The sequence below is a fragment of the Danio rerio genome, chromosome 15 (genome assembly GCF_052040795.2).
Source record: "Danio rerio strain M-AB ecotype USA chromosome 15, GRCz13ab, whole genome shotgun sequence".
Lineage (NCBI taxonomy): Eukaryota > Metazoa > Chordata > Actinopteri > Cypriniformes > Danionidae > Danio > Danio rerio.
The window spans coordinates 18,132,674-18,157,500 of record NC_141035.1 but is presented as its reverse complement, the minus strand read 5'-3'; the positions used below and the strand labels follow the sequence as shown (position 1 = coordinate 18,157,500).

General features: G+C 34.5%; 4 protein-coding genes and 2 long non-coding RNA genes across 14 annotated transcripts in view; 2 read left to right on the top strand and 4 right to left on the bottom strand.

Moving 5' to 3' along the window:
- Window positions 1-631, bottom strand: part of nek8 (NIMA-related kinase 8) — a 40,669-nt gene extending 40,038 nt beyond the window's left edge. Inside the window, exon 1 of one of the 2 annotated variants that reach the window (XM_087282372.1) lies at window positions 1-631. This exon is cut by the window's left edge and continues 48 nt beyond it. The gene's annotated coding sequence lies outside the window, so the exon portion shown is untranslated. The other variant, XM_087282374.1, reaches the window with a different exon arrangement.
- Window positions 1-24,827, bottom strand: part of LOC137487733 (uncharacterized) — a 753,637-nt gene that overhangs the window by 546,602 nt on the left and 182,208 nt on the right. The gene's annotated exons all lie outside the window — the stretch shown is intronic.
- Window positions 26-8,041, top strand: rab34a (RAB34, member RAS oncogene family a). 2 transcript variants are annotated; one of them, XM_087282816.1, is made up of 11 exons: window positions 26-237; window positions 782-845; window positions 4,147-4,238; window positions 4,335-4,400; window positions 4,480-4,581; window positions 4,664-4,728; window positions 5,421-5,472; window positions 5,557-5,638; window positions 5,754-5,844; window positions 7,105-7,212; window positions 7,394-8,041. In XM_087282816.1, the coding sequence occupies exons 2-11, from the start codon at window positions 792-794 to the stop codon at window positions 7,459-7,461; spliced, it is 780 nt and encodes a 259-aa protein (XP_087138942.1). In that variant the 5' UTR covers window positions 26-237; window positions 782-791; the 3' UTR covers window positions 7,462-8,041.
- zgc:174895 lies at window positions 1,110-11,139 on the bottom strand. 4 transcript variants are annotated; one of them, XM_087282270.1, is made up of 6 exons: window positions 10,955-11,139; window positions 10,707-10,800; window positions 10,345-10,491; window positions 9,454-9,549; window positions 8,712-8,869; window positions 1,110-1,367 (listed from the first exon to the last, which is right to left on the bottom strand). In XM_087282270.1, exons 1-5 carry the CDS (start codon window positions 11,075-11,077, stop codon window positions 8,727-8,729), a joined length of 603 nt encoding a protein of 200 aa, XP_087138396.1. In that variant the 5' UTR covers window positions 11,078-11,139; the 3' UTR covers window positions 1,110-1,367; window positions 8,712-8,726.
- LOC147840564 (uncharacterized) lies at window positions 15,019-19,122 on the bottom strand. Its single transcript, XR_015509230.1, has 4 exons — window positions 18,990-19,122; window positions 17,146-17,732; window positions 16,041-16,603; window positions 15,019-15,997 (listed from the first exon to the last, which is right to left on the bottom strand). It is a non-coding gene; the product is annotated as an uncharacterized LOC147840564 (long non-coding RNA).
- On the top strand, window positions 20,408-24,661 carry proca1 (protein interacting with cyclin A1). 4 transcript variants are annotated; one of them, XM_087283831.1, is made up of 5 exons: window positions 20,408-21,002; window positions 21,109-21,241; window positions 22,644-22,778; window positions 22,874-24,301; window positions 24,474-24,661. In XM_087283831.1, exons 1-4 carry the CDS (start codon window positions 20,486-20,488, stop codon window positions 24,276-24,278), a joined length of 2,190 nt encoding a protein of 729 aa, XP_087139957.1. In that variant the 5' UTR covers window positions 20,408-20,485; the 3' UTR covers window positions 24,279-24,301; window positions 24,474-24,661. The 4 variants fall into 4 exon arrangements, with proteins under 4 accessions (XP_087139957.1, XP_087139958.1, XP_087139959.1 ...); XM_087283832.1 differs by having other exon boundaries at window positions 24,457-24,661; XM_087283833.1 differs by having other exon boundaries at window positions 22,874-24,312.

Genomic DNA, 24,827 nt, shown 5'->3' with positions numbered 1-24,827 from the left:
GAGCGGGATTGGAGGAAGCGAATCCATCTGTATGCAGTTCTCGCCGCTTCCGTTCCGTCTGTCGGAGGATCCTGCAGTTCTTTATAAACTTGGGAACTGTACGCGATGGACGAATGCTAAAAGCGCCACATGTTACCGTTTACCCCGTTTCTTTCCATTTTTCCTTCTTTGAAGCTAAAAAAAACTTCCCTATATCAGCACAAGAGAGCATTCATTTCTCAGAAACGACGTCCTGAGGTAAGAAGCACACGTTTGTTTGTGGCAACAGTGTCACGGAGCACGGGTGGATCTTAAATAGGAAGGATGGGTTGTTGTTTGGTATGAGAATGTACTTTTAAAATGTTTTAGATATCATAGGAGTCATAAGAATACTTGAAAACCTCATTCGGGTGGTGTTTGTTATAGAGAACAGTAGAAGTGGATATAAAAGCTGCACTACATATAACTTATGGTCAATAACGCTTTAAAACAAATTAACTTAGGGGTTTTTCTTTGTTCACAGATTTACTTCAGGATTAACGAACTGCAGATTAGTGTTAGTCATCTTTACCCATTCCGCTCCACTGACCCAACAGACAACTATTTAACGTTATTAAAACCAACTCGTTCCTAACGAACATTGTTTTTCAATAACTGTAATATTTACATGTTAAACTTTAAAACAACAGCACGTCATTTTATTCCTGCACGTTTTCTTTGAGCAGCCATTACTCATTTCTTCCTTAATGGTGTGCCATGTTACAAAATGCCAAACTGTGATTCATAACTGTTTCTCCTGTAGAAGCATCATTATGAGTGTACTGCCCCCTGTACGAAAAGACCGCATAATCGGACAGCTTCCTAAGGTAAGTATTTCTCACACAAGTCACTCAAAATTAAAAATTTACTGTTGATTTACTCACCCTCGGGCCATGCAAGTTGTAGGTGACTTATTTAGTGAAACATTTTTTTAATATGAAACTTTTGATACTTCTTGATGCACAAATCACTCAGTCAACTGCTACAAGCCATTTGAGAGTAAAACAACAAACAAATGGGCCTACAGGCAAAACAAAATAAATATGTTGCTCCTGATGATACACTGAAATCTTATGACCCAACATAATAAGTCTGTGCAAAAAATTAACTTTATTTAACATGGTTAAAATAGAAATCATTAGAACTGTCTTGAGTACCTTCTTGACAATCAGTAGCACGAGCATCCTGTTGCGTAATAACTAGAGCTGCACAATATATCGTTTAACATCAATATCACAATATGCACATCTGCAATACTCAATTCACAGGATCTGCAATGTGAAATCAGGATTATGGTTGAACAGGCTCCACTCAGCACATCGTTTGTGAAGTTGTTGCAATGTTTAACCCTGACACAGAGAAAGTTGATCATTTGCTTGTGTTGTTGACTTGTAGCTTAAACTTTTTTAAACATTTATTGTAGTTTTTTATCCGTATGATGATTATACAGTGTTATTTTACATTTTATTATTATTATAAACTGATTATTATCCTTACAAAAACATAAAGAGCTGTAAACAGTGATACAATTTAGGGCTGCACGATACTGGAAAAATTACACTTTGTGATATTTTGTATTCTGCTATATATATTGCCATATGAATACAATATCCCTACACGAGTCGAATTAACGTTTGTAAAGAATATTATTTTAGATTGATTGGGAAGATTCTGTAGGGGAGTGCATAAAATATGTTTATTTGTATAGCACTTAAACAAAATAAGTATTGTATAATAGGCATAATATTTATATTGTTGAGCACAACATTTGTACACTGTAAAAAATGCAACTTACAGATTGTTAACTCAGTTTAAAATTGTAAGTTGGATGGACACATTTTTGAGCTCAGAGTTAAATTTACTCATAAAAACGATTAAACTGCATGTTTGGAACCGTTTGTTCAATGAAAGTAAAAAAATCAGTTGAGGAGACTTTGAATTTTTAATTCTTCATTTAAGCATTTACCACTGTAAAAAACAAAAAGCTGAGTTAACTTAAAATTTTACAGCAACCGGCTGCAAAGAAATGTTGAGTTTATTAAGCTTCAGTGGTTGATGTTGTGCCAAATTATTTTAAAAAGCATGCTTGACTTAAAACGGCCTCTTCAATCAACTTTAAAAAAAGAATTGGCACAACTGTAACCACTGAAGCTTAATAAACTCAACATTTCTTTGCAGCCGGTTGCTTTAAGATTTTAAGTTAACTCAGCTTTTTATTTGTTACAGTATATAATGAACAATCTACAAGCATAGATAAATTCAATAAAGAAACATTTGCTAATTAAATAAACAGTGTTTTATTGTTTTCCAAAGAGGTAAAATGTATTCAGCTATACAGTAATTAATAATCAAATGTAAAATAATAAAGCATTGGCTTTGTTTTATAAGCAATTGCATAAAATTATTAGTTTTCAGTTACAAACGGTACTTTTTCTTATGCCTGAATGCTTTTAAAACCCTCACACAGTCACAGGCCTCAAAAAACACTTGCAAAGTGATAATTTATAATCCAGACTCTACTTTGCATTAACTTGCGGATGTGATTATTGTGATTGATCACATTGCGATATCGATGCTGAAACAATATTGTACAGCACTAACACAATTATTATTAAACCTATTTCATTTGCCTCTTTGCTGTATTGTGTTTGTGATTTATCATATTTTAAGCTGATGCTCTACAAATGTTAAAGGACACAGAAACAGTGTTAACAAATACAAATCACAGCAGAAAAAAAGACCAAATTATATTAAACTGTGTAGATTCTTTAGAATAAGACGGACTAATATAGTTGCAAAAATATCTACAGTCACATCATGTCTGAGCTGCTTTGTAAATGTTGCGTGGACAACATTATACAAAAAAAATTAAAGTTTAATGAACCAGTTGGAAGATAGCTTACTATTAGAGGTGCTGAACAAGGTTTCTCGTTCACCTGACTTCTATTATGTTGCATCCGTATTAGAAATATGAAAAAACACACACAATTTTAAACACACATTGAGAACGATTATGGCACGTGATGATACAGAAAGTTTTCAGAATTACATTCTGTCATTATGTTGAATATAAACATAATGTAATACAAAAAGTCTACATCCACTAATACAGAGTCTCAGATGTAACTGCTTGACCTGCAAGCCCACAATGCTTTGTGATGTTTAATGTCACATTCCCATTCTCTGTGTAAAAAAAGCAGAGTTTTGCATTCACATAAACATCAACATGCTACAGAAAGCTCACACTTAGGCATGGGCTGGTTTAAGTTTCTGACAGTGTGATAACCTTGGATAAAAATACGACAGTGTCACGGTATTGTGATTACTGCTCTAAAATAATTTTTTTAAAGGTTATCATCCCATGCCTACTTTAGACTCAGTGTATCTTCAGGAACCCCAAAATTAATTTAGTTTTAAAGTCCCAGTGAAGTCAATATAAAGCTTTTTTGGATAGCAGTATCGTTTCCCAGCACAGTGCTGGGTTGCAGCTGGAAGAGCATCCACTGTGTTGAACATATGCCTGAGTAGTTTTCGGTTCATTCCGGTGTGGTGACCCTTAAAGGATCACGGACTAAGCTGATGGAAAATTAATGAATGAAGATACTAGTATCCATATAGTAGTCCTAAGGATATCTATAAGCTAGTGTGCTCCAAAGCAGTGACGAAATGGACGTGTCCTGCTTCCTTCAAGACCCTGTTGCCATATGCACTCGAGCTCTTCACGTTTCAGTTCAAATTGTTACAAGTTTACCAAAAATGGACATTTCTAAGCACTTCACAGGACCTTTAACTGTGTGTATGTATATATAAATATATATATATATATATATATATATATATATATATATATATATATATATATATATATATATATATATATATATATATATTTTATTTTTTTTTTACTTTCAAAGTGTCATTAGCCATTAAGTTCCATTTTAAGAAATCTCCAAGGACTAATATTTCAGCTAAAAATCTTCTTTAATTTTCTTCTGAGGAAAAAAAAAATTCTACACATTGGATTGGCCTGAGGATAACATTCATTTAAAACTTTTGGGGGATTCCTTTAAGGTGTTTTTAGTTTCCTCTATCTGAACTGATGAGTGTTAATATTCACTTCTGTTGTAGTGCTTCAACAGAGGCGCTGCTTTGAACACAGAGAATGAATTTCACAGCAAGGTGAAGACGGCCTGTCAGCAGCAGAGGACAGGAACTGTGGGGTGAGATGTTATCCTTTGTTAAATCAATGGTTTTGGGGCATTTTCAGGATTGGTGAAGTGATTTTATTCTGTGCTTTTTCGCCTTTTGTCCAGTAGGTTTAAGATCTCCAAGGTTATTGTAGTTGGTGATCTGGCGGTGGGGAAAACCTGTTTAATTAATAGGTGAGCAAAGCGTCAGTTTACAGATGAATGTTTTATAACTACACCAGAGCAGTCAGAATAAAAACAGTCTGTTTTATAGATTTTGTAAAGATGTCTTTGACAAAAATTACAAAGCTACCATTGGTGTGGACTTTGAAATGGAGAGGTTTGAAGTTCTCGGAGTCCCCTTCAGTCTGCAACTGTGAGTACACTTTATGACAGTAAAATTATTTATGACTTTTGTATGGTTATTTTATAGCAGTTTTGTTGTATTTATTTTTCAGATGGGACACTGCAGGACAGGAGAGGTTTAAATGCATTGCCTCAACATACTACAGAGGAGCTCAGGGTACATGACCTACCAGAAAATTATTCCAGGGTCTTAAAAAGTCTTAAAATGTCTAAATTCTACTGAAATGTTGTGTTTTAGGTCTTAAATCGTTTTTAACAGGTCTTAATTTTCCTTTGTTCATGTATAGCTTCCCAATCTGGCCATTGACACTCATGCAATCACCAACAATTCCAATCTAATTAAAACTTTTTTATATAAAAAAGCATTTTAACTCTATTTACCATCATGTTTTAATAACTTTCCTTACAAACAAATTCCTGACAAACAAATGTAAGGAAATGGTGAATAACAAATGGACTTGAAGGGAAAGTTATTTTTCTGATTCTCAAAGTGTCAGTAGGCATTGACTTGCATTTTGTGAATGGATAGTTTCAGCCAAAAATCATCTTTAATGTTCAAATTAAGAATAAAAGGTCACCTACCCTTTGGATCATCTTTGTTTGAGTAAATGAATCATACATTTTTTATGAATTCTTAAAGGTTTAAACTTTAATCTCTCTAACGTGATGAGTGTACTTAAAAACACTTCGATGGATGTTATGTACTAAATATTAGGTACATAACAGAGTCATTAATAAAATGTTTATATTATTACAAAATATCGAAATCTGGTAATAATAATGAATGCCATTTTACCTTTTTTTCGTACTTTTGAGACATTCATGGTCTTTTCCATGTTCTGTTTCCAGCTGTAATCATTGTGTTTGACCTGACTGATGTGGCTTCACTGGAGCACACCAGGTAAATTACATCATCTTTACTAACCCACTGGATTAACAAACACAGTGTGCTTCACACATTGAAATCTATCATTCTCTTCCGAAGACAATGGCTTGAAGACGCTATGAAAGAGAATGATCCTACCAGTGTATTACTGTTCTTAGTGGGAACAAAGAAAGATCTGAGTGTGAGTGATCATCTTTAAATCCAATATAGCTAACTTGATATTTGACATTACACATAATCTAGTACTGTCTCTTCCAGTGTATATGTGTTATCATAACATGATGTCTTTTCTGCAGTCTCCTGCGCAGTATTCACTAATTGAGCAGGACGCAATTAAAATAGCGGATCAGATGAAAGCGGAGTACTGGGCTTTGTCTGCCTTGTCTGGTGAGTTCTTAAATAGAGCCATTATAATACAGTCCTGCCAGTACTTTGCAAAAAAGTTAACATTTTTGTGACTAAAATGACTTATTTTGTAGTAAGTTTAATTTATTGTTTTGCTTTTAAAATGTACAGAAATGTACACATCTTAATGCATTATTCATTTTTGACCTTAAGAGACATTGAAGTGTAAATTATATAAAGAAAATACTGAGAGAAACGAGAGTTTAGTCCTAAAGCCTGCTGTATCATATTTGATAATGAATGATTTGATAATGATAATGAAAAATTATTTCAAAATAAAGCCTGTATTGAAAGTTCAAGGCGTTTGCACACCTGAAGAGAAAACATTTTATAATGTTTTTAAATGTTAAACAATGCAGATGGTGTTTTTTGGCATGGGGGAAACTTGACTGCATTTGTCCTGACTTCCCAGTATATATGGGAGATCTGATTCAATTAAAAGAAATTGCCAGCTCCACAAAATTGTGTGATATTTGCAATAAATCCAGCCACTGCAGAATACTGGAGGATCTGATAGTACTTACTTCCAGGGCCATTTATATCAAAGTTGATATTTAGCCGCATCTGAATAGCCGTGAATCCTGAAGTGTTTCGTAACATCTAGTTTTTATGAGGTGAGTTGTTAGCCCGACACTCAACCCCCAATCTGGAGGACCAGGACATACACACTTACACAAAAATGCTGACCCATCTGTGGTTTAAACCAGCAATTTTCTTTCAGTGAAGTGACAAAAATTCAGCCCTGGTACTGTAGCCACATCAGCCCACATTACCACACCGACACAGTCCCACCGGCGGACTCGCATATTCACTATTTATTTTGGTGTACAGATAGTGAAATAATATGACATTCTTGCCAGATTTTGATTACGTCCGGGTAACCTTTGGGTCGGCCCATCTTGAAATCAGGCAGCCGTCGCCGATTGGGCCAAATGCTTAACATTTATTATTATTATCATTATTTTTATTATCATCATCATAATATCACATCTAGCAAGAGATAAAAGCTGCCTCTACGTAAAAACAATACATATTAAAAAAAAAAAAAAACTGACCGGCCCACATTTAAAAATTAGTCCAGCCCTTCTGGCATTTGCCAGATGGCCAGTCCGCCCCCGTAATAGTGCATTATATTTCGATGGGAGTTATTTGAAAGTTCTACATTTTTACCCCAAGTGTAACAATATCCTAAAAGTTGCTGCAGTTTATGTTGTCTAACTATTACTGTTTTGATACCTGTAGGGGAGAATGTGAGAGACTTTTTCTTCAGAGTCGCATCTTTAACCTTTGAGGCCAATGTACTGGCAGAACTGGAGAAAAGTGGATCAAGGCGTATTGGGGAAGTTGTTCGTGAGTACAGTAGGATTTTGTTAAATCCATTGGAATTTGATTGCTTCATAAAAGGTCACTTTAAGTTCAGAAGAAGTTTTACATTTTATAAAAGGTTAATAACATGCTAAGATTAATAGCAGATATGATCCGTATTGTTTTTGCATTTAGGTTAAACCAATAAACTTATTTCTCCACACAGAAATCAGCAGCAACTCTAATAACCTGTGTGCAACGTCCAAGAAGAAACAGAGCAACTGTTGTCAGTAGATACTGACTATATGAAAAGGCAAACATTTGCACCAATGCATAATGGTACCAAAGCAAAACACAATCAAATGTACATATCTATGCATAGGGAGAAGACCGAAAAGTGGGATTTCAAGCAAAGGAGAGCTCTGCAGAGAGCAGTGTGGTTTGTTATTCAGAGGGTGTAACTGAATATCCGCTGGATAAAAGAAAACATTCCTTTGTTGGAAAACTCGAGGTTTGCATTTTTTGTGGCAAAGCAGTTTCTGATTTCTTAAGAGCTCTTTGCACATTTTACTAGTGATTATTTCAGTGTGTTCAATCATTTTTTATTTAATTTTCTTGCTTAGTTTACAGTCAGGAGTGATTTTATACAAGGTACACAAGAGGATCATGCATGAGTTGCACAATAAGAAATGAACAGTGATAATTGTATTGTTCAATATCAAAAGTGCTGTTTATTAAAATGGAAGTTGTATAGGAATTCCTTTATATAGCTTCATCTTGCTGTAAAACTTTATAAGCATTAGGGCTTACATACAGATGGTAGTTTTCTGTGACCAGCAATTTTATTATAAATAAAATGCTTTTCTTTTTTTAATGAGCCATTTATTTATTTAAAAACCTCTCACATAAAGTGAAATACGCCTTTTTTAATATTATTACTGTATTAATGTTGTTTGATTAAAAGATTAAACCACTGATAAATTTACCGGTTTCAAGTTAGAAATCTCAGTTACAGTGTGATAGCGTCCTCTATTGTTTTTTTCGTGTAACAACCATACACAAATTGGTTTATTTCCAATATGATATAATATCAAGTTTAGAACGAATGGTGCACAAATGCATGTCACTACATTTGAGCTGAATCATTTGCAGCAATATTACATGCACAGTTATTAAATTCTTAAGTGAAATATACTGTCATGTGAAGTAAAAACATTTGAAAACTATTTTTAATTGGGGTAACCTTAAATCTCAATTTTAGATTTTGTCTATCCCATATGAATGTGTATATGTAACACATCTGGACATGTCATGTAAATGTAAAACCCATCTATATTATCATTATTATAATTATAGAAATAGAAACAAAACATAGATGTGTATTAAAATATTATATTTCGATTTATATGGCACTTTCTACATTTAATACCAGCAATATAAAATCAGTGATGTATACATGTTTTACAGTGAGGATTTATTGGCAATGTTTAAATCCTGACAAAGCGAAATCTAAATCAAATATTACATTCCACTTGAATATGTACCTGATTGTCATGCCTTTAAACACTGAAGTTCTTGAAGAACTCCAGATATTGACTGTCTATTTGAGATTGCAGCTCTTTCGGAATGCAGTGGGAATATTTATAGTTTTCCTTCAGCCATTTTCCTCCTTCACTGTTTTCAATGGCCACAGCAGCAATACCTAAAAGGGAGAAATAATGGTTTTAATTTATTTTGATGGTCCCTTTAACACATTTTGTAAGTAATGCATAAGTAATGTCTTGTTTACATATCTATTAACTCTCATAAGTTACAGTAATATACAGTACATATACAGTAATAGTAGATTGGTAGGGTTCTGGTTCTAATAGATTGACCTGTACTGGCAAATTTACTTGTAGTACGAGAACATAATAAGAGAGCAGATATTAAACTGACAATCTACTGATAGTTCAACGACAGCAAGTTTACATCTAGGTGCAAAGTTATTTTAAGTGTCAAAATGTTCAAAACAAACCTTCAAAGTAAAGTTAATTAAATAATAGCTGTCATTTTGGGGTGTTAATTGACTGGTGACCTGTAAGCTTTTCATTCAAGCAAAAGGCAGCTGTCAGTCTTACAAAAAGCAGCTGTCCAAAACTTTTTTGTAATATATTGCATGATATAAATCATAAATGATCAAAATATCAAAATGATATAAAAAATAATATAACAATAACTTATATGAACATCTCTGACCAGTGCTACTAAATATGTATTTTAGCACATAGTATTTTAAATGCTTACCTACAACAGTAGCTCCTTGATTCTCCACCAGTTTGATAGCAGCTCTCATAGTTCCTCCCGTCTCGATCCACTGGTCTACTAAAAGAACCCGTAAGCCTGAAATACATATTTACAAAACTGACCATTTTGCAGTTATAAAGAGCTGAACTGCACTGAGATTGTATAGTAAAATTCTTTATGTAACAAAATGATTTGATTATGATGGTGTTTAAAGGTATAGCGCACCCAAAAATGAAAAATATGTCATTTAATCACTCTTCCATTGATCCAAATCTAGTTTTTCTTCAACATTTGAACACAAAAGCAGATATTTTAAAGAATGTTGGAGGTCCACTTTTCAAAATATATATTGTTTCGTGTTCACCACATAAAAAGAAACTCATGAAGGTTTGGATCAACTTAACCCTTTAACTGTCCCACCAAGAAAGAAAAAAAAAAATTGGATTGCATTTCTTAACTCCTAATGTCGCTAGTTAACACACTTGATGCATTTTTTTTCATGACATCCCATAGTTTCTCAAATATCAGCCTCTACTAAATGTTTGATATGTTAAAGTGTGCCATAAAATATTTCAAATTGTCATTTAACATGTTTTTTTGTTTTGTTTTGTTTTTACAATAAAACCAAAATCAAGTGTAGTAGTTCAACAGGATTATGTTTGTTTGATTTTTTTTTTTTTTTTTTTTGTAAACAACAATGGTGTGTATTGTAAACACTTATTTAAAACAGCTAAAATATGGTCATTCATTTGGTAGAGCAGGCAGTTAAAGGGCTAAAGGTCATAAATGGTTAGTAAAATGTCATTTTGTGGTGAATAATGCCTTGTTTTTATCCCCATGTGACTTTTACAGCGTTATTGGCCATTATAGTGACTTCAGATACATCAGTACCTGGCTTTAACACATCAACACGCACTTCCATGACTTTCTCTCGTCCAGAATAGTCACTGTAGTCCTGAGTGTGAGTTTCAACACATAAGTGTCCTGCTTTACGAATAGCCAGAAATCCTTTTCCCAATGTTGTGGCTACAGCTGACCCTGAAATTGCAGGAGGAAGTTTTAAATAAATATGATTTTTAGTGAATTTCAATTTCAGTAAGTGAATACTCTTAAAGTAGCCTATATCACACTCTATATTTAGACTATTTGCCAAGAGTTATATTTACTTTTCCTGCAACATGTGAACTGTGCTAAAAATACAGTCTCTTTATACAGACGTTCTCACCAGCTACACAAAGAGCAAAGTTTTATACCGAGGATGAAGCCCATGGCATCTATTCCAGCCACCAGGTCAATGGTCTCGTTCTGGAATGGTTTGAGAAGATCTTTTACACAATCTGACAGTGCCTGGATCAGTCAGGAGAAAACGCTATCAAAACTTTAAAGCACATTGTAGCGTAGCTTAACACTTTCCATGCTTCATGAAGTTGGAGCTAGATTGTTGATTAACGTATATGGTTTACTAGATAAAGTTTTGATTCCGACAAGTATAGTTATTTACCTGGGAATTGCAATAGAGTCTTGATGGATCAAGCCATGCAAACTTTGGTCCTTTTGTGTTTGGTGCCATAAGAGACAAGTACCAGCCCTCTTCTCTTTTTGGGGGAACTGCTAAAACATCCATTCTGAAAAGAGCTCTATAGACTTCTGCAAACTCGCTCCAGTAACGGAATGTAATTTGGTGTCGAGTTCAACAAGTCTGAAGTGGGCGTTTTCACGTCTCTCCCAAAGCAATCGCTTAGCTATTGGGTCAGACCAGGGGCCTGTTTCAGTAAGGAGGTTCAAACAACTCAGAGTTTAAACTTGAACTCTGAGTTGATTTACCGAGAGATTAAAAACTCTGAGTTTTCGGTTTCAGAACAGCTGATCTGAGTTGGGTCAATCAACTTCGAGTAGACCAACTCAGAGTTAAGCGCGCACACCGTGACTATAAAAAGGCATTATCAATGGAGCGCAGACATTACGAGTGACTATGGCAATATGTTCTAAAAGAGATCACCATTTCTTTCTCCAGCTGAACTTGATCTGCTCATGCAAAGTTATAGCAAATATGAGCGTATATATTTAAAAAGAAGCAGCCATCAGTGAAGAAGAGACAGTTAGCGTGGGAAAACAGCTGCTCAAGTTAATGCCTAATTTCACTTTTTAAGTATTTAAATATTTAAGTATAATAAAATAAGTAATGTAATTTGTGACGTTTATATTTTTTTTCTAAACTTTTCTGTACATTTATTAGTTTTAAATGATTTAACAGTGCACTTGTGTGTCTGCCTTTTTTATTGATCAAGTGATAGAGGTTAATATAACATTTAGAAGGTAAGCAGTACTAAAAATAATTTTTAGAAAGAATAATAATCCCATTAATCTATAGTTACATGCATGTCGAAGGTGAATTTAATTTAATTATTTATTAAAAAAGGATAAGCCATTCTAGTACAGTTCTTCTGTGACAAAAATGTAGGCAATAGCTATGTTTCCATCCAAATATATTACATAAATGTATGTGCAAAACTGGAATATTGCATAAAAGATGCGAATAAAATTCCATCCAACGAGTCAAAGAGAAAAAAATAGTCACTTCCTGATTAAACTGGCACCAAATATCAACAGTAAAAACAGAATTTACTGTGGTAAAAGAAGCTGCGTCAATTAATTCTTTATTTAGCCTAATTAATGTACTTGTGCCTCTGTCAGAAGACAATGCTGAAACACAATGAACACGTGGGGGCGTCTGAAGCCATGAGACGCGGAGACTCACGCACCAGACGTTCGGAGGTAATTAATAATATACACTAATACTGAAACAGTTAAGGCATTTTAGAATGACTAAAACAACATTTAAGACGTGTAACAGTGTGCTCAGCCTGCTGGTTTGTTCATTTACACACATTTTCATGATCATAATCTTTTTTTTAATGTATATACTGTAATTTGTTCAGTAAAAGTGTTTCCATCGTAGTTTATGCGCACATTTTCTATCGAATAAAAGTTTATCCTACTCAGTTATGCGCATTTTTTATGCATATTTTAAAAAGTTATGTGCATCATGACGTTTCTATCAATGGTTTTTATGCACATATCCAAAATGAGCATTAAAATAGGTGGGTGGAAACGTAAGGCTAAGGCGAGAAATACCGCTTCATCTTTAAAAAAGGGGAGGAGACCGACAGAAACTCTGAGTTTAGAGAATAAAACCTGCTTCTGACCAGGTTAGATTCACAGAGTAAGTTACCACAGTAACTGACTCTGAGTTAAAATTACCTCTCTTTTAGAAACAGGCTTGACTTACCCTGCTTTCTCTAGTTTAACAAACCTGCCATTTTGAAACGGAAAACCCAGAGTTTCTCTCATTTCAGGGTTAAAATACTCTGAGTTTTCAGTTAACCTCCTTTCTGAAACAGGCCCCAGACCCACACTGTTTAGTGTTTGTTTACTCAGCGGAATACATGCAGCTTTCCTTTTCCACCACAGTGAATAATGTGAATAAGATTCGTGTACAGAATAATAGCGAAAATCTTCAGTTTATGGTGTTTTGTCAGCTTAAAGCTGTTTTAAACGGATGACCTCAAATGATAGCCTATCTAATGATGACAAATGTAACGGTAACGTGATTACCCAATAGTTTAATAACTCATAACATTACTCTTAATGCGCTCGGTTGTCTTTGTGTTAAGTCGCTGGGAAATAAAATATTTCAAAGAATTAAACTTTTAGCATATATGCTATTGTTTACACCGCTTGTTAGTGTCAATATTGATGAAGGCGGCGCAAAAATAGGCCTACGGCAAGTCGTTTTAATATTTAACCGAAACATTGCTACTATCATAACCAAATAATTGACTTTAAAACCATGTGAAAAATTACCAAGGTGAAAATAAACAATTCTGAATTAACATAACACGTTCATTCATTCATTTTCCTGTCGGCTTAGTCCCTTTATTAATCCAGGTTCGCCACAGCGGAATGAACTTCACCAACCCCCACATTTTTACGCAGCAGATGCCCTTCCAGCCACAACCCATCTCTGGGAAACATAACACATAACTCACCTAAAAAATTACTTTATTCTGCATCTAGAGGATAGCATATATACACATACACACACACACCGGTCGAGGTCGGTGTGATTTATTTATGTTTTTATTACTATTATTGTTATTCTGTTAATTAAGATGGCATTCATTGAATGTAAAAAGTTACATTATTAAATACTTATTTATTAAATGTTTATTTATTACTTATTGTATGTATTTTCAAATGAAATTATTAGTCTTTACAGGTTTTACTACTATTACCATAAATAATAATAATAATAATTATTAGAGTGATTTCTGAAGGATCATGTGACTGAAGACTAGAGAAATTAAGCTGCAAATTCATTTTTAAAATCACTGGAATAATTAATTTATAAACTACTTTTAAACAGTTATTTTATAGTGGGATAACATCTTACAATTTTTACTGTATTTTTGTTAAAATTAAATGCAGTCTTGGTAGCAAGAGAAGCTTATTTTCAAATGCATTGAAAAATCTATGATATAATATAAATTATATTTAATATATATATATATATATATATATATATATATATATATATATATATATATATATATATATATATATATATATATATATATATATATTTCATAAGATAATATCTTTCTGTGATATCAGCACTTACCTTAAGAAGCTAAACAGATGTGCCGGATTCAGAAAGACATAACAGCGTCTACACCAGGTTCAATAGGCTTTTTACAATTTTTGCAAATTGTACAATTTTTATTGTATTTTTGATCAAATAAATGCAGCGTTGGTGAGCAGGAGAAGCTTATTTTAAAGCTTATTTTAGAAATCATACTGACCCCAAACTTAAATAAATAGGGGCCCCGACCAATACCAAGAAGCCTAAATTAATCATCTTAAAGTTATTTTATAATTTTTCCATCATATGTTGTAAAATCTGTCTATAACCATTAAGATTTTAACATTATTACTTATTTTCTAAACCAGGGGACCCATGAATAGTGGAACACTCCTTCTGTACTGCACATGCAAATTTTCAAATCTAATCACAACTATGGCTAAACTGTATAGTTTGTGAGCTTGCTTTTTATTTTGCAAATATATTGTATTTAATTTTAAGGGTTCCACTTACAATATATTTTACAAAAAACAATCTAGAACTGAGTTTGACAACATTTAAGCAACTGCCAACATTTATCACAATCACATATTCATTAAAAAGCTATATAAATTAACTAATTAACAAACTCCATCTAGAGCTAGAAAATCAACAATCGTTCCGCACTGATCCTCAAGTTGTTCAAAACCTGAAGTAATAAAAAAACAAAACAAATAACCTGACTTATGCATTTATTTAAAAAAAAAATTTATTCTACAAATACCACTTTTACTTACTTCATTTGATGTTTTCCAGTCAACTTCATTGAGCCTCCGCAAAAAATGTTTGAGAGTGAAATTAATGCTTAAAAACATAAAAAGATCCAAAAGAAAACAAAACACTTATTATTTTTATTTATTTATTTTTTGTTTCAAATAATTTTTAAAAATTGTATATCAATAGAACACACACACATATTTACTCTAGATAAGGTTAGAAACATTTGTCAAAAACAGGCACACATCAATTCTCAATAAAAAAAGTTTAAAATAATTATAAAAACAAAACAAAAATAAATTATCTTTATGAATTCACAGTTGGAAACAAGGCTCTGAAAAATACTTAGCAACAAATTCACAACCTGGGACGTGACAGTAGAAGTTTGCGAATCCCTGTGATGATTCCGGTGCACGTTAGCTACCTAACTGAGAAGATTGGAATTTAATGATTTTTATGTGTATAAAATCTGCTTGTTTGCCAAAAAGACACATTACACAGTTAGCATCTGTACGTTATGGTAATAGGCAATATCCAATGAAATATTATACTTAAATGAAAGTAATGTAAGTAGGCATGTAATGTAAAGAATCTTTCTTTCTGAAAACATTCTGATTTATTTATTTTTTACATATTTGTGTTTAGAAGACGAGAGACATCCTGTGTATGTGTGTCAATGTGTAAATCATTGTTTTCTGCATTAAGATACATGCACTATTCTATATATAGCACAATAAAAACAATAAAAGAGTAAATGGGACAGTGGTTGAACAGTAATTTACCATTTGTTATCACAGTTACTACCTGTAATGGCTACATACATTTTTACGCACTACAGAATGTCATACAAATCCTGCTTGTTTTACGGTAAAATACAGTTTTTTTTTATTATTATAGCAAAACACTGGCTATTTTACTGTTATTTACTGCATAATCTACAGTAAGGGCTAACAGTGTAGAGTCCCGTACCTGGAATTGCTTAGGGCCCCCGAATCACCAGGCCAGCCCCTGAATATATATACATAAACTCTGAAGTGGATGAAAATCTTTAAAGTTAGGGCTTACTTTTAAATAATAAAGCTGAGTATTCTGTAAGATATTACAGTTTGGAAGTAACTTATACAAGTGATAACTAAAATACAAATGCTAAAACTGTAAATGACAAATTGCCAAAAACCTTTCACGTCACTAAAAAAAAAACAGTTATTCACTATTAAAATCCATTAGAAAGAAACTAGCATACCTAAAGGAAAGCTTGAGTAGGTCCTACCTGAAGAAATGTAAAATTAAGAAAATATAGGGTGGCGTGGGGCACAAAGTAACGTGGGGTAACCATGGCTGCCAAGTTTTCACTACAGCGTCGGCAGACGTCTTCCTGCAACTATTAAAAAACTTTAGTGAAATTTGGATGCGAAACATAGAAGATAACCATTTTTGCAGAATAAAAGTATTTTTATTATACTCATACTTTTTATTATACTATATTTAAAAATTTGTGAATGTGTGTATGTAAAATCTTAAATTGTTGTGATTACTGTCTTCTAGGCTAAAAGTTGAAACCATTTTGAAAGTTTGACTGCTAACCAGTTTCGAGGAAAACACAACACAGCAAGGTTGTAAGGGTGTTAGAAATAAGACACACAATGTTAGACACCAATTAAAATAACAAAATAAATGTTGAATTTTGAGTGTAATGTTGGGATCTTTTTATAATAAAAATGTTTTTATTAGAAAAAAATAATAATTTTATTGCTAATAATGCAAGTAAATGCATTGTATAATAATGGATAATAATGCAAATAAATCCAAATGTGTTTATCCAACAATAAACAATAAATAAACGTGCTGTGATATGCAAAATAAAAAAAAAATGTGTTAGGTACTGAAGAAATATACTATTTATAGTAAACTGAATTTATATGAATTGTGTGAAATTGGACTTTTCAAGCATGTGTTACAACTAACCCTCTGTCTGTTACAATTTGCCCCGCAGGTGAGTAAAAAGTAACATAGACATCCAAGTAACATCCATAGAAACTATAGGTCCGGCGATCATACCAGTGCTCATTGGTGGGAGAGGCTTGTGTGGTTTTGGAAAAAAAATGTGGTTTGTCTAACCCCATTATTTTGTTCAGTACTTGGCCAAAACCAGAAAGTGTTACTTTGTGCCCTGCTTCCCCCTATCCTACCTGAAGAATAAGAACAAATAGTTAATTAACAAGAGTATTCATTGGAAATTATACTAACTGATAGCAAGGGTGTAGAATTGGCATGGACGGGGGGGTGGGGGGGACATTTCCCTATATGCACCAATTACTGAAATGTCCCTACCAATAATTTAATTGACTTCAACACAAAATAATGCTTCGTTAACCCTTAACCTATGTGCACAAAGTCAAGTTCGCTACAAGTTCACTGTAATACTATTAACGAAGGCTGTGAAATCAATTGAAATTTGGTTTTAATTTTGGCCTCCATGATTATGAAAAACAATAATCAGTATAAAACTGTTAAATTGCGTTACACACCTCTTTCTCAACATTCTTACTTCCTCAAAGCCCGACTGCAGTAAAATCATGAAAAGTGACTTTTGTAGCATGGGACAAGCTTGTTATTTGTATTATGAAGTGTTTAATTTATATTATTAAGTTGTTTATTCGTGTTTTTTAAAAACGTGAAACAGACTTTCTGCTTTTCAATGCATACGCTCATAGATGTATGTCCCCACCAATATCAAGAACTACGCCCTTGACAGACAGCCTAAAAAGCACTAGTAGCACGAAAATAGATTGCAGTTGATCAAATGTTAAAACAGCTTGCCATACGTAGGGGTCTCCGATGTGCTGGACAGCAGCCAAGTGATTTCTGCGCAATATTTTCTCTGTTAAAATGCAAAAACATGAACAATGTCAAGGTTTCGAGGTGTTTTTAGAATTGACCAATAACCTAATTAGAGTATGTGAGTGGGACTAACTAATAGGAGGATGCCCTTTCCTTATGCCTTCGCATTATCACATAAGATGAGCCCAGCACTGGAGTGATACTACTAAAGAAATGTCCGCGATATCAGCAAATTGCAAACAGATGTGCCGGATTCAGAAAGACTGGTTAAACGTGCAGGTTTAGAGTCACTCCATTTTGCCCTAATAATAAGACATATTTCACACAATGTGGTTCTTTCACTCACCATTGTGGTTGAGCAGGCTAATGAAATTTATAGCAGTGAAAATCAATATAAATAATCAGAAAAATAAATAACCAGGAATTGGTTAAATAAATAGTAACAAAGAGTCACAATTACACACAACGGTTAAACTTTCTTCTTAAAGTAGGTTTGCACTAACTTTGATTTATTAAATTTGACTTTTGCTCGCTTAATTATTAATATTTTTCAGTGCATTGCTTTTTTATGCTGGAGGGGGAAAAGCCTAAGCAATATTAACAGTTATATTGTGCAAAGTGGATAAACATGTTTCCATTGCACTGCAACTAATTTTGTAGGACTATAGCCTTATCCACACAATCCAAAGATCTAACCCGTAATTTTCATGCAATTACATGTAATTTACGCAGTTTTAAGCTTAAATGTCAAGATTTAAAGGGCTTTTTGTTACATGTAATGTTACCAGAAATTAGGTAGGCTAAATGTGTGCAAAAAATAAACAATTCGTCAGGTATGTGGAGCACGGAGTGATTAGTATCCTGGCACAAGTTTTTAATAATACAAGGGACGGATTTTCTAACAATGTCGCATGTTGCCTCTGGTGATTTTACATCAGTTGTTTCCTCCCCCACCAATCCGATTTCTTTGCCAAAGCCCACTGTTGGGGGACTTTCTGAAAGCCGCGACCGTAAATATTTTGCATTTGTACTTACACATGCTCAATCCCTCTTTTATATGATACTTCAGTTTTTTTTTTGTTTGTTTTTTTTTTTTGTGTAAAACCCTTTAAACGGTTTACACCAAATATTATTAGGTAGGCTATACAGGCAAATTATGATAAAATATTTACATATTTTAAATAGTAGCCTAATAATAAATATATTTTTGTTTCTCTGAAAGAAATGCAGCAACAGAATTATCAAAATATTTTATTGCTTGCTCGCAACAATCATGTACAATTTCAAACATATTTACTTATAAACAAACGTGCATTCTCTTCTCAAATTCCGCCTGTTCGCTTTCCTGGCGCCTGCATCTGTTAAGAGTCCGAACATTAAGATCCATGTAACCATAGGAAAAGACACTGACTGATGTTCTGTATAACTACATGGACATCTTGATTGGTCTGCACTGAAAAAGCCCACTGTTCCAAATTAGGTCACTACCCATTTCTTTTGTGAAATTAGAATGCCCAATCTCGTTGGGTCGGAAGAATCACCCCATCTCTTGTTACTATGGAAAGCGCCAAAGGAACCTCCTCCTTGCTGCGTCACCAAAGAAAAAATCTCGAGGTGTGGGGAGCGATGGGGTTACTAGCGGTCAGAGACACAGATATCCATTACATCTATCCCATTATGAACATATTCGCATGCATGTGCAAAAACGATTTGATTAAAAGGAGCAAGCATTAATAAGGGTTTTGCATTTCGGTTAGAAATATATTATTGTCATAGATACAGAATTTTTTTTCGCACTTGAGGAATTTAAAAGGATCGAAAGTACTTGAAAATATGTGATTTCAGTATTATGCTATATATTTTAATGGCATTTAAAAAAACATATACGCTTATATATATTTGTGAGATAGAGAGCCTGTTTTACATAGTGGTAAATGGAGTATTCGATACAGATCATAATGAAAATTCCTCGAGGAACGAATTGGTGCAATCTTTAAGCGTTCTCGGACTTTAACTTTTGTGGTATAAAACAAAACATGCAATTTTACGCATGGTACAGTTTTAACGAATATCCATGTGAATGAAGGCTTTTATAATATTTTCCCACATTTTTCGAGTGCATTGGGCTGATTTATGTAAAAACCCGACTCTTAAAATAAATGTTCTAAAAGTGAATTTTATATTAAAGCCACGAAAAACATATTTGAATTCTCATTTCTGTCAAGTTTCAAAAAAAAATTCAAGAACAGTTTTTTCACTATAAAGAATCTTTTGCGCAATGAAAGATAGTTAAATTTGTATTCTTTTAATGGGAAAAACGACCTTTTATTTATTTTAAATCACTTTTCCCACATCTCAATGTTTTCTTTTGCGTTCAGTATGATGTTTTATTTTGTGCTTAATAAGAAAAATAATAAAATAACACAAAATGTGATTCTAACAATGCATCGAATTGGAAAAAAGCAATAAAAACATTCATTTGCCTCGCAAAATTCCTCTTAGAAATTAAGAGCATTTGCCCTTTAGGGTTTTACACACGCATAAAGTGTCCATTGGAAATCACTGCACATTGTTCACTTGCCATAAAGACGCCAGGAGGAGGAAACAGATGCACAAGGGGTATTCAAGTTCACTGGAGGAGGAAAGAGTTAATTAAATGACAGACCCCTCCCATTATTGACTGGCAATATATTAATAGGCAGTGTGAAAGAAGCCGGCAGTCGCTTGTCAGGACTCAGGAGAGGTTGCGGTGCTGTCTGACGCTCTGTGGTGCTGAAAGTGCCGCCCGCCGCGATGTGGTCCGTGTTTTTCGTTTTTTTGTCTTATCTAGACAGAAACTTTGTTAAAGGAGAGTTCTTGAGCCAGACTTTAGATGCCGAAAAGGAGAGCAAGGAGCTCTTTTACATGCTCAACAACACTCTTTGCGCCAAAAGTTCAGTTGTAGGAGAGTACCACCTCCATCAGGTCACCGATGGGGCAGAAGAGGTCCGCTCTGTGCATGACTCCGAGGGGCGCCTGCTCGACTGCTCAGTCATCCAAAACCAAATGCAGGTCAAATCCTTTATGCACGTCTGCAGACTTGGGCTAAGAAACCAAATGAGCTCCGACCTGAAGATGAGCTTGACTGGGGTGTCCGAAGCGAAAGCGAACTGTAACAAGCTGAAATCAAAAGGAGCCAAGAACGTAATCCCGACGACAAAACAAGTGAAAGAGGCGAACAACAAGAAGACGCGAACCAAGCGAGGCTTCACTTATCCTGGCACTCTTTGGTGTGGTGCTGGAAACATCGCAGATCATTATGAGCAGCTGGGTGAGTTGACTAAGCTACTTATTTGTGCATTATAATTATCATTTTATTTTCGGACTTTAGTTTTAGAAGGGTGATTATCAAGTGGCATTTGATCTATTTTTCCCAGGCGAGTTCGAAGAGACTGACAGATGTTGCCGCGTTCACGATCACTGCCCATATGTCATCCATGCGTTCTCCTCCAACTATGGATACACCAACTTTAAATGGCACTCACTCAGCCATTGTGACTGCGACAATGCGTAAGTTGAATGTGTACGAGCTGTGTGTAATCAAATTTACTAATGCCACTGTTATTACAACATACTTTATGATGGGACATCTTAATTACCATATTTTAAAATGACTCATTCGTGCACTGTAAACAATATGATCAATTAATCCTGACAGCATATGTTTTTAACCAATTAATTAAAAGTTAATCGTGTTTTAACTTGATTGTAAAGTTACACAAGCTGTTCTAAGTCAGTTTAACATAATATAAGTTGAATAGACTCATAAGGTTAATTTGATTCAGCTTAAAATGTAAGGCAACCAGTATTTTTATTTTTTTATTTTATTTTATTTTTTACAGTGTGGATGGAGAACAGGGGGATTTAATTATGAGAAATGCTGACGCACCTACAATGAAAAAGAAACATTTTAAGGACAATATATTGTTATAGGAAGATATTTTGAACGGATTTAATTGGCATTGGATGTTTCATAAAGAGTCTTTAACATCAACTGAGGATTTTTACTGCATAATAGATTCTTTATGGTGTTTTGTAGATTAAAACTTTCTTTACTCTAACAAAAATTGTTATTTTAGGAACCATTCTCTAAAACAGACATGCCCAAACTAGGGCCCGCTGGCCAAAGTTGGCATGGTAACCTTTGATTTGGCCCCCCTTCCCATCTGAAAGAGGTTTAGATGTACAATTTTATTTCTTTGTTTTACTGTTAAGCTACAAAAAAGGCTATCTGAAATTAAAAGTTTCAATTGAAATGTAAGGTAATCAGATTTAGTTTGAAATGTACATAAAACGGACAGAGGACAATGCAGAGACTTTGGTGAGTGAATCAAGGCAAAGGCAGATTCTGCTTGGCTAGTGTGTTCAGCATTGAACTCCACTGTGTTATAAATATGATTGTTTATGTTTTATTGCAATAAGTTATCATTTAAAAATTGATTTTGCATTAGTTAATACAATTCAAAGTATAGTTTTCTATTTTTTTAATCATATGAAAAAAATTATATGAATTAGGAAATTACCCATGGCAGGTTATATAATGTTATATAGTTTGGTATATTAATCTTTGGCCCACGGCTATCAATGATATTTGGTGTTTGGCTCTTCATACAAAAAAGTTTGTATGCCTGTTCTAAAAGGTTATATGAGGAAACCAAAATGGTTCATTTATTGTGTTGCTGCTGCAAAAAAATATAAAACAAAATAAATACATACATATTTGCAGTATTTATTAATAGTGTAGGTTAAACCAAAACTAAATGAATAAGTTAAATCAGGTAGAACAAAAAGAGTTGGGGCGTTTTCAAATAAAATTGATATTAGCTAATCTATATTTAAAATGCTTTAAAGAAATCTGATATTTTCAAGCCATCTTCATATTTATACAGACTTTTATATCTGCCTCTTTCAGCTTAAAAGAATGCCTAAGGCTCGTCAATGACACCTCCTCCCGAGTGGTTGGACAAGCTTTCTTTAATGTGATCGAAGTGCCTTGCTTCGAGTTTTCATTTGAAGAGCAGTGTGTTGAGCGCCACTGGTATGGTGTGTAAGTATCAAATCGATGGAATATTTAGGATTAAACTCAAGCATACCCTTAAAAAAACATTCATGAAACTTTTGTTTGTCCTCTCTATCATGAAGGTGTAAAAAGTATGAAAGAGTTCCTGTTGCAGTGATTAAAGAATCAATCCCGTATGACTTCGGGGGTATTGATGTCATTGACGTACTGACTCTCGCTCCTCCCAAGGGAAAGCAGTCAGACAAAGTGATGCAGAACAAGACTGAAAGCACAACAGAGTCAACGTTCCCAAAGACCACGAGTCCCGAGGAGCCCTCGCTTACAAATGTGGTGACGGCCGCGGAGGATTTCATTAAAGTGCTCGCCACAGTCTCCACCTCTCAAAGCTCATCCACAGATGCAGGGAAAGGAGAAACTCAGACGTCAGAGAAGAAGAAGAAGAAAACCTCTGGCAAAAAGAAAAAGGAGAACAAGAAGAAAAGGGGCAAGGGTAAAGGCAGGAAAAAGAATAAAAAACTTGATGCTGTGTTAAAAGTCGATGAAGGTGCGTCCGGTGCGACAAATCCAAATGAAGAAGTCATGGGTAAGAACAACTACATGGAGGAAACGCCAAACACAAATCAATTAAGCGTAAAAGAAAACAATTTCATGAACAGCGAGCTAGACGCAGTAGGAAATGGGGCGCTTTCTAATAAGATGATGAGGGATGATCCTCAAAGGTCGAATGATAATCGGGATGCTGATCAATCCTTAGTGAAGACTGGTAAAGATCCAGAGATTCTTGAGTACAGGCAAGTAAATGAAACTGAGTTGGTTTCTCCCTCACCTAGAGATCACATTACCCCCGCCATCCGTGAAAAGAACAGAGCTAAGCTAAGACAAAGAGGCGGAAAGAAAAAGCAAAGAAAAAACAATCCTTCCACAGAAGTTTCCCAAGCTTATTTCAAAGAAGAAACACTTTCAGTAAGTGCGCCCGAAGGTGCTAGCCTTGCAACATCAACCACAGAGAGCCCCATTACACTGGAGGTGACACAAAGTACACAGTACACGGACGAAAAGGGACTAGTAGGAACACCTGTTAAATCCAAAACACCAAGGCAGAGAGAGGGAAGAAAGAGACAAAGGAAAGTCATTGCTTCCTCTAACGAAGAACTCCCTCGTGAATCTACCTCTCAAGACCCTCTATTGTCCACAAGCACTGTTAAACCGACTGACTTGCAAGAGAGACTGGGATTGGACAATCTTGAAAATGCACAACAGAGTTCGAAGGACACCAAGCGAGGGCGGCGTGTCATCAAAATCTGCTACGAAGCCGTTTTGCCTGATGTTGCAGACACGACACCCCTGCTGACACTGATCGAAAAGGACAATGAGTTTCAGTTGAAGGACCCGGAGGTACATACAGTGATTCCTAATCTACAGACTAACACTCCGTCCATGCCTCCCCGCAGACTTGGAAAGACCAAAGTGAAGAGAAGCAGAGAGAGAGGAGCAGGAGAAAAGCGTGGAAAAGTTAAGAGAGAGTGAAGATCACCTCATCTTCTAGGACAGTGTTTCTCAAGCACGTTCCTGGAAGACCACCAACTCTGTATGTTTTGCATGCCTCCTTTCTCTGTCACACCTCTTAAAGGTTTTTCAGTCTCGACTACTGAGCTGAAGATCTGAATCAGGTGTGTTTGGTTAAGGAGACACAGAAAATGTGCAGAGTTGGTGGTCCTCCAGGAACATGGTTGGAACATGGAACATGGTTGATCCGAAACACTGTCATCCGATATGATGTTTTTAATAAACTGCATGTTTTTATCTTCTGTTTTTATAGCTCTGCTGAAGCTAAACTGACAAATCAGATCAATTCTTGAGAAGCATTTGTTTCTCGACATGATTGCCGAATAAAGTAAATATGAGCACTGGTGGTTCTCCTAAAGTGTGGTTTAAGAAAACATTCCTCCGTTACACAATACGGGTTTTGTTTTTTAATAGTTTTGAGTGTATTTCCAGGTAACTATTTGCCCTCCTTGAAAAAAAACGAACCCAAGTACCTGCAGAACATTTATGACAGTCTTTGTTCTAGAGCAG